Below are 10,091 nucleotides of genomic sequence, written 5' to 3' on the forward strand. Positions count from 1 at the left end.
CGTGTAACCCTGTGTTTGTTTGAATTATAGCTGGTAACCCTTCGTTTTTCAACCACCCACATGGTAACCCTGAACTTATTAAAAAAGATTCTCCGTGACCCTCAACCTTTATTCGGTTAAAAAACTCCGTTAATTTGAATGTTTATTGGGACTTGGGCTTGTCTTTTACACTTCAAATGCTTAAATGGACAAGTAACTATGGTATTCTCAACTCAATTAAATAAATAAATCCCGAGTTTTCCAAACAAATAATTATATTATAGGTGTGATAAGAGTATAATTCATAATCTTTTATTATCATTGTTATTATTATCATCATTTTTATTGTTTAACAAAGATTACTAAAGTAGTAAATATATCGAAACACGTCTTACTTTTGTTTTTGTTATAAATTATATTGAATTATAATTGTTAATATTGATATTATGTTATTATTATTTTTATAACAAAAACAAAGATAAGATGTGTTTCGGTATATTTACTACTTTAATATTATTTGTTAAGCAATAAAAATGATGATAGTAATAATAATAATGATAATAAAAAGATTATGAATTATACTTTTAAGTCTTACTACACCTAGAATATAATTATTTGTTAGGAAAATTTGGAGTTTATTTATTTAATTGAGTTGAGAAGACCATAGTTACTCGGCTATTTATGCATTTGAAGTCTAAAAAACAAACCCAAGCCCCAATAAACATGCAAACTAACGAAGTTTTTTAAAGCGTTAAAAGTTGAGGGTTACGGAGAACGTTTTTTGATAAGTTCAGGGTTACCATATGGGTGGTTGAAAAATGAAGGGTTACCAGCTAGAATTCAAAAAAACACGGGGTTACCGCGTAGAATAACCCATTTTTATATGTTGATTACCATTTGTATTAGGAAGTTAAATAGGAAACTTAATTTATTTCTAGGAACAAATTAGAAATTTTAGCAAAAAATTCAAGGAAAACTTTTACTTGTTATATTCTACTCTTTTATCCTTGTAACGGGTAATGCACTGTGACTGTTTAGTTCATCTTGATAGTCAATCCCTCTTTCCATGGTCTTCAACTTTATTTGGGCCCAATTTCTGTAAAATTAGGCTTACTTGCGTAGTATCGTACGAGAGGGTAATCAAGTTGGACTGGTAACATGGAGGAAGCGTGGCCCATGGATCACAAGGAGAGGGAAACACAATTAGATGCATGGATAAAGCCCAACAGCAGCTCGACTCGTGGGGAAGCAAAACCCTATGATGTTGAAGAAGGTAGCTGGATAAAAATTTAACGAGGCCGCAAACTATGAAAGGAGATGGAAGCATGCAAGATGGATCATCAGATATTCCCTCGAGCAAACCCTACATCGAAGCACACAGAATAAGCATTGTCTTGATAGCAATTGTACTCCTCTTCTCGTCCTAAAAGGCTTTACTTTCTTCATTCTAGTAGAAACTTGGCGAATTCCACACCTCTGTGGTTTTTTTTTTCATATTGAAAATTTTGCGCCGCCATTATTTGTTTACATTCATTTCTACCACGTTAATTCCGTTGACTAATAGTTCGATCGCTTTTACCCGCACAATAATCTATACAAGGTAATTTTTTATCAAAACAGTTTGGTGCCCACCGTGGGGCATGGATATCAATTTCGAGAGTTAAACCTCACAAACATCATTCATTCGGATACCATGTCGGCAGCCAGTCAGAACCCATCAAGCACTTAGGGTCCAATCATTCTACCTGCTGGGGAGACTACCTCGGTCGGCCAGACAACCCTGCCAACAACTGTCAAGTCGCCTCAACCCTCCAATGTGTCTTGCATGCCTGCCTAGACAAACTCCTACAGGAAAAGCAGACCCAAGTGGAGTGAAATTGTAACTCGGACTTCAGTCCAGGAAGGACCTTACGAAGGTATCATTAGGTATGCGAGTCACACTCCACCTGATCGGATGCAAATCATGATCAGGGGCTAATGCTCTAGTTGGTTACTTCGAATATGGGCTAGTGCTCAACCGAGTGGTCGAGGACCGAGTATGATGTAAATTTAAAATTTAACCTGCCTAGGTTGTACTCGGCCGAGTAAGTGGTGTAGTCGACCGAGTAGGGTCTACTTGACCGAGTGAGTCTTGGTACTCGGTGTTGAGTCGGTTCGGTCTGACGGGATTTCATTCGATTCTCTTTTATTTTAAGTCGTGAATTAAGTGGGCTAGCCTAATTCCTTTCTAATTCTCTCAACTATTATATATACCTAAGCCTCAAAACCTAGCCACTCCTCTCATATTTAGAACACAAAAAATACAAACTAGAGAGAGAAAGGAGAGAGAATTCATTTGTTCTTAAATTGATTTGTGGGTTTTTGCATCTAATGCCATCTACTCTAATTATATACCTTGTGACGGCTTTGTGAGGAATCGGTTTGATTGCTTGTGATTGAAGTATTGCTAAAAGGTAGAGTTTCTCTATTCAGTTCTTGATAGTATAAATGATTGCATTTGTGATTGTGATATCGTATTTGTGATAATCGGTAATTGTGATACTTGGTGATATTTGGATGAATTGGCATATCTTATTTGTGATTCTTGGAGATTTGACATATTTGGCATAACCGTGTTGTTATATTGTGATACATGTTACATGTGTGTGTTCTTGTGGAGTGGTGGTCTTAGTGAGGAGGTTGCGGGAGACGGACCTCACGCATAGGATCGCTGCTTGAGGGTCCCGCCTCAAGGGGATGTGCACATTAAGAATCTGGGTTATAAGGTTCGTGTTCTGTTTTGAGTTACGATTAAAGCACATGATACTCCATGTGGCGATACGGGAACCTTCGGGCTGCGGTCCAGGTGTTGGTGGCGGTGTTGCGATGTCGTCATCGAGTTATGGAGGATGAGGAGTCGAATATTGGAGTTGGAGGTGTGTGTGTGTGTGTGTGTGTGTGTGTGTGTGTGTGATGTTCCATATGATGCATTTGTTTGGTTGTGACTTATTCATTGGTTAAACTTGTATTATTGAGATTGAGTTGTAATTGCCTTCAAAACCGTGATGATCCATATGATATTTCAGTCATATTGGGGAGCAACTAGTTTGTAGGTTCTGGATTTGTTGATGATCTGGGCATGGGACGAGCTATTGACAATCCGATATAGTTGATCGGTCATACTAGAATTGATATAGACTTTATTAGAGTTCCTCGTTGTAGTTTTGAGACATTATATTGTAAAATCTATTTTTGTATTAACCACTAAACTTTGGGCTTTATTAAATGTTTCTTGATTGAAGTTTTGATGCACTAACTTGGGAAACCGATATGGTGATATCCTTACTTACCTTGGACGGATAAGTGAGGGTGTTACAAGTGGTCCCAACTAGACCCGGAAAAATGGGTCAGACCCGAATGACCTGACCCGAAAAGGCTTACCCGAGATCCGGAAATGACATCAACTTGCTTGACCCGAATATGACCCACCCAGATCCGACCCGAAAATTGTCTGATCTAATGTTAACCCGGCCCGACTCATAATTGACCCGATCCTAAATGATTTAAAGTGACCCAAAATAACCCGAAACAAGTAGTAAGTCATAATAACATTATATATAGATAGGTTAGATAGGTTCAGATGAGTCCCTAATTTTGGTTGAGTCCATAAGTCCTATTCTTAGCCAATCATTTTTGAGTGTAACTTTACTTATATATGAGTGTAATTTTGGCCATTTAATGATTTATAAGTGTATCTTACCTTTTAAGGCCAACTTATATATACAAATTTGAATTTATAAAATTAAATTTATGTAATTTTAACAAAAGTCTATGTACCTTTAGTGTCTTTCGAATATAACTTTAGTCGTTAAATGTGTAACTTTAGTCGTCGGAGATATAACTTTATTCATATTGTGGTTTGTATGTAAAATTTTGAATTTATATACTTTTACGAGTGTAATTTTAGCCGTTGGAGGTGTAACTTTAGTTGTTGGAAGTGTAACTTTAGTTATATGGTGGTTTGTATATAAAACTTGGAATTTATATACTTTTAGGAGTGTAATTTTAGTCGTTGGAGGTGTAACTTTAGTCGTCGGAAGTATAACTTTAGTCATATGGTGGTTTGTATGTAAAACTTGGAATTTATATACTTTTTACCGAGTGTAACTTTAGTTCTTCAAGTGTGTAACTTTAATCCTTTCAAGTGTAACTTCTGTGATTTCAAGTGTAACTTTAGTCCATATCAGTGTAACTTTATTTCTTAAAGGTTGTAACTGTAGTCCATGTCTGTGTAATTTTAACCCCTACAACAATGAAACAAAAAACGCCTCCACCACCATTACCGACCACTCGACCCATGACCACTACCACCCACACTGCCTCCACGACACCACCAGCACACACCTATGACCACCAACCATCACCCTCGCCTCTAAACGCCTCAAATAACCACCTTTCTTCCTCTTATCTTATATTACCCTTCCACTGAAATCCTCAACCACACCATCACCATTGCCTGAAAATCCAAAAAAAAAAAAAAGCCTACACCAAACACCACACCTGTGCCACCACCGCTGCAAAACCACCACCAACACAACACCTGCGACAACAAAATAAAAAAAGCAGATCTGAAAACAGAAAGATAAGGTGGGTCATCTGTGGTGGTCCCGTGAACGGCGGTGGGTCATCGTCTAGGAGGTTGTTGGTGGTGCCGTGAAAGAGAGAAAAAAGGGAGGGGAGTGGCGGTGCCGTGAAGGAGAGAGATGGAGAAAGACGAGGTGACAGGTGGTGGTGTCGTGAAGGGCGGAGAAGAGGAAGGGGAGTAACGTGGTGGCAGCGAGGGACTGGTGGTGGCGTGGTGGCAGCAAGGGACTGGTGGTGACGGTTGTTGTGGAGTCAGAGACTTTTTTTTTGTCACATGAAGAGAGAGAGTGAGAAGTGATTAGAGTTTGTGTTCCTTTTATATCTAGCCCATTCATTTTGTTTTAATCTTGGCCCTTCATTTGTTTGATCCAATGGCTTGGATGAGGACTCAAGGACTCAACCAAAAGAGTAGGACTTACATGATCCTACATATACATATATATATATATATATATATACATATATAGAGTCGGGATCCGGTGAGAACTCCTAAATATTTGAGGATTGAGGATTAGTGAATACAATATCACAGGTTCTTCAATACAATATCACGAAAAATCTGACCTTTGCCAAAAAAAAAAATTTTTTTTTTAAAAAAAAAATTATAATTTTTTTTTTTTTTGCACAAGTGTTTTTTTTTTGTGATATTTTATCGAATAACTTGTGATATTGTATTGAAGAACCTCTGATATTGCAACGAAATCCTCAATCCTCAAAAAGATAGTGTATCCTCACATGATCCCATTCCTACATATATATATATATATATAGGAATGAGATCATGTGAGTATTAGTTATATATTTGAGGATTGAGGATTGAGGATTTATACTATGATAGGTATTTAGGATGAAAACAAGCAAAGGCAAATTTGTAATTTAACACCTGCCTATATAAACCACTTTTTACACCCAAAACCGTTATTTCCTCCTTTTTCTTCTTCTCCCTTCAACTTCTCTCTCTACTGTAGCTTCTTCCTCCATTGTTGAGCTGGAAAACCCTAGAATTTAGGCGTCATCTCCGTTTTTCGTCCTCATTCTTCACAATTATCATATTATTCCAATTAGTTCGTTTGCTCAGGTACGTAATTGGCGTTTTTCGTCCCTAAGTTTCGAATTCGTTGTAACATTACTTTGTTTGTTCTTCTTTCGTTTGAATAATTTGAATTTCATCTTGCTTTTGTTTGTTATTTTCAATTTAATTTTGTGTTTCCTCAAGTTCGGTACGTTTTTGTTTAATTTCCAGGTTTTGCTGCTCATTCTTCACAATTATCATATTATTCCAATTATTTCCTTTATTCAGGTACGTAATTGCCGTTTTTCGTCCTTATGTTTCGTCTTCGTTGTTATCTTACTCTATTTTCTCTTCTTTTCGTTTATATGCTTTGAATTTCATCTTGATTTATTTGTAATTTTTAATTTACTTTAGTGCTTCCTTAAATTCTGTACGTTTTTGTTTGATTTCCAGGTTTTCCTGCTCAAAATCTCTGCGTATTCAATAATCATTGTGATGTCTGGTATGTTATTCTTCTTAATTTTGTAAATTCAGCGTATTCTCGAATCTCTGCGTATTCTCTCTTTATTTTGTACTTTCAGCTTTTAATCACATGTTCGTTATACTTTTGGTACATATTTTTTGTTCATTGACGTTCTTTTTTTCGTCAATATGTGATATTGTTTTCTACACCTGGTGATATTGTTTATGTTGATATGTACCATTGTATATTCACCTTTATGATATTGTTTTTCAACTTCATGTGTGATATTGTTCCAGAGTACGTGATATTTTTTTCCTGGACATGTGATATTGTTCACCACCGTGATATTGTTCTGCAACATTCCTTGTGATATCGTTTTCCATCTTCATGTGTGATATTTTTCCTAAACAACGTGATATTGTTTTCCTGGATATGTGATATTGTTCAGCCACTTGTGTGATTTTGATTTCGTCCATATCTTTTAAGCCTTTTTCTTGTTATTTTACATTTAACTTTTCTTGCCAGATCCTACAAGTAATGTAACTTCTTCTTCCTGTAATGATCTTCATGTCTCTGCTATTACCTCTAAAGATAGTAATGATATTGTTGAGTCTTTAATTACTTCTAGTGTTCTGATTGAACCACCTGATGCATCAAGTTCTACTCCACATGTTGAACAACATTCTGTTCCTTCTCGTGTGCATCAACTACTTTTGGACTCCACACCTGGTGGTAGTGAATTGTGGACAAGGAATGTTGCACCTGAGTTTAAACCTTATATTGGCCAGTTGTTTGAGACGTTGGAAGAAGCTATTAGTTTTTATGATGTGTATGCAGAAGCATGTGGTTTTGAACCTAGGAAGTCTTCTAAAAAAGGTCATTTACGTGATGTGAAGTATAAATTTGTTGTTTGCAACCGTGAAGGTTTTAGAGATCGTAAGAGGAAGGCTACTGTTTTAGATAGTGGAAAGGAGCAGGCAACTCCCATGCCTTTTGATATCAGGAACACTAAATTAACTAGGATTGGTTGTACTCCTATGATTGAGTTTCGCTATAATGGGGATGGTTATGTTGTTTTTCAGTTTCGTGAGTGGCATAATCACCGTCTTTGTTCACTTAGAAATCAACAGTTTCAAAAAAAACACAGGCACCTCCATCTTTACCATAAAAAGACAATTATTGATCATTCAAGGGTTAATCAAGGGCCAACAAGGGCATTTAGAAATGTCAAGGAATATGTAGATGGCTATGAGAATGTTGGAGCTCAACTGGTTGATTTTAAGAATTTTGGAAGGGATATCAAATGTTTCATAGGAGACTGGGATGCTCAACTGTTTGTTAACTATTTTGAGGATAAACGTGATACCACTGAAGGTTTTTACTTTGCTTATGAGGTGGATTCTGGTAAATGCTAGGTTCGTGCGTTTTGGTGTGATGCAGAGTCTCGTAGAAACTATGCTTTGTTTGGTGATTACATCACTTACGATTCAACTTACAGTACGAATAAGTATTGTATGCTTTTTACTCCTTTTACTGGCGTAGACCACCACAAAAGGTCAGTTACTTTTGCTTCTGCCTTGCTATTTCATGAGGATGAAGATTTGTTCACGTGGGTCTTTCAAAAGTTCCTTAATGCTATGGGCCAGCGAGAGCCACACTGTATAATAACTGATCAGTGTGCTGGAATAAAGCTGGGTTTGCGTGCTGTCTTCAAACATGCTAAGCGCAGATATTTCATGTGGCATATCATGCAAAAGCTTACTGATAAGGTTGGGCCTGCAATTTCGAGAGAGACTGATTTTGTCAGCCGTTTGAATGCTATTGTTTGGGATGCTGAGTTAGAACCTCTTGAATTTGAAGAAAAGTGGTGTCAGTTGGTCAATGAGCATAATCTTGACGGTAATTCCTGGTTGTCAACCATGTTTAGAAAAAGGAGGAAATGGATCTCAACTTATTTTCGTGATGTTTCTATGGGTTGTCTATTACGAACAACTCAACGTTCTGAGAGTCAGAATAATTTTTTCAAGCGTTTTGAAAATGCACATGGTACACTTGTTGAATTCTTGATGCGGTTTCAAAGTGCCATTGATGTACAACGCCATACTCAAAAACAACTTGATAGAGACGATAATTGTACTCTTCCACAATTAGCGACTTCTCTTAAGTTGGAAGCTCATGCTTCAAAGGTTTATACAAATGCTGCTTTCTCAGATTTTCAAGTAGAAGCTTCTGCTTCTATTTGTTCCCTTAGTGTTGGTGGCTTCACACCACCTGCAAACGGTGTAGAATTAATTGGTATTGCTGATGCCAGAACGCAGAAGACCTACCAAGTCGTCTACAATTCTCTAACGAATGACGCTGAATGTTCTTGCAAGTTGTTCACCCGGAAGGGTATTATTTATAGACACATTATCTGGGTTTACTCTGGAAAACAAGTTCACACTTTGCCCGATAAATACATTCTTATGCGGTGGACCAAGAATGCACATAAGATCCCTCTTTATGGTCCACATGGTGAGTTAATTGAGGATTTTGACGCCACTGATTTACGAAAGATGGAAATGTGCAAGTTATGGTCAGAGTTCTACGCGACCATTAGTGTGCTCAAGAATGTGTCTACGAAGGACATCACTGATCTTGTTGACACACTTAAACAATTCAGGGTGAAACTCAATCCGCAATCAGAGTCAATGACCAAAGAGCAGGAGTTGGAGATGCTTCTTGGGTGCAGTTCCTCAACTGAGGTGAGGATTCTACCACCTCGTCAGGCAAAGAACAAGGGTAGCGGGAAGAGAATGATCTCCAAAAAGCAACAATGCATAGTTAAAGCGGAGAAGCCTAAAAGGCTTTGTCGTAATTGCAAACAAATGGCTCACCATGATAAACGTAACTGTCCTAATACTTTTGTACCTGATGCCGACAATAAGGTATGTTCACCATGAACAGTCTATGTATGAAACTTTTTATCTATGCTGTATGGTCACGAGTCAGAAACAATACCACATGTTATTTAAAATAATATCACATCTTATACTAAACAGTATCACTATTTGACGATACCAGAATGTGATATTATTTGAGGATAACAGAATGTGTCAACACATCTGTCTCAACTTTCTTTTATATTTTCCTGGTAATTTTAGAAACAATACCACACCTTATTAGAAATAATATCACACTTTTGTAGTACACAGTATCACTGCTTGAGGATAACAGAATGTGATATTGTTTGTAATTGTTCTGAGATAGAAACAATATCACACTTCATTTGAAATAATATCACTCCTTATATAAAATAATATCACTGTTTCACCTTTTTGTATTTTCAGGGTAGTTCAGATGAGGATGATGCTGATGATGTTTGATCGGTCGAAGGAGTTTTTGTTGATGGCGCTCATTAATTATAGCAGCAGCAGCAAATAGACGACATGCTTTATGAGTAGTATATTAATATAGACCACAACATTCATTAAAGTATAGATTATACTTTATTTTATATAGAAAGTACTCGTACTCGGAGAATATTTGATTATTTTATTTGTCTCAGTTGTCTTGTTTTTGTATTTTGTGATACTGAGAAACAATATCACACCTTACATTTATATATTTCACATCTTACTCTAAACAGTATCACTACATCAGGACTACTATATATGCCTTTTGCTTTAAGATTTTCACATCTTGTGTTTTGTGTGTTGTCAAAATATGGCAGTTCATAATATGCTTCTGCAGTTCAAAATATGGCAGTTCATAATAACACAATATCAACTTGTGTACACAACAATATCACAACATTGTGAAAACAATATCAACGTAAGACTTAAACTTACATATTCATATTGTGATATTGTTTAGTCATCTGTGTGATATTGTTTAACATACTGTGCGATACTGAGAAGCAATATCAACTTGTGTACACAACAATATCACAACATTCTAAAAACAATATCAACGTGAGATTTAACAATCCATATCCACAGTGATATTTTAAAGTAAACACTGTGTTATTGTTTT

The 10,091-nt window shown here is 36.5% G+C and overlaps 1 protein-coding gene across 1 annotated transcript; it reads left to right on the forward strand.

The window, feature by feature from the left end:
• Positions 1-1,137: 1,137 nt before the first annotated feature.
• On the forward strand, positions 1,138-9,442 carry LOC141640179 (protein FAR1-RELATED SEQUENCE 5-like). The gene is made up of 6 exons (XM_074449065.1): positions 1,138-1,252; positions 5,846-5,902; positions 6,068-6,208; positions 6,603-7,451; positions 7,518-9,004; positions 9,407-9,442. Exons 1-6 carry the CDS (start codon positions 1,138-1,140, stop codon positions 9,440-9,442), a joined length of 2,685 nt encoding a protein of 894 aa, XP_074305166.1.
• Positions 9,443-10,091: the final 649 nt, after the last annotated feature.

The sequence above is a fragment of the Silene latifolia genome, unplaced genomic scaffold (genome assembly GCF_048544455.1).
Source record: "Silene latifolia isolate original U9 population unplaced genomic scaffold, ASM4854445v1 scaffold_73, whole genome shotgun sequence".
Taxonomy (NCBI): Eukaryota; Viridiplantae; Streptophyta; class Magnoliopsida; order Caryophyllales; family Caryophyllaceae; genus Silene; species Silene latifolia.

Coding starts and splice junctions, on each gene's coding strand:
- LOC141640179 (XM_074449065.1), top strand. CDS start 1,138: ATGGAGGAAGCGTGGCCCATGGATCACAAGGAGAGGGAAACACAATTA. Junction 7,452..7,517: donor TAAACGTGATACCACTGAAG/GTTTTTACTTTG, acceptor GGTGTGATGCAG/AGTCTCGTAGAAACTATGCT. Junction 9,005..9,406: donor TACCTGATGCCGACAATAAG/GTATGTTCACCA, acceptor TTGTATTTTCAG/GGTAGTTCAGATGAGGATGA.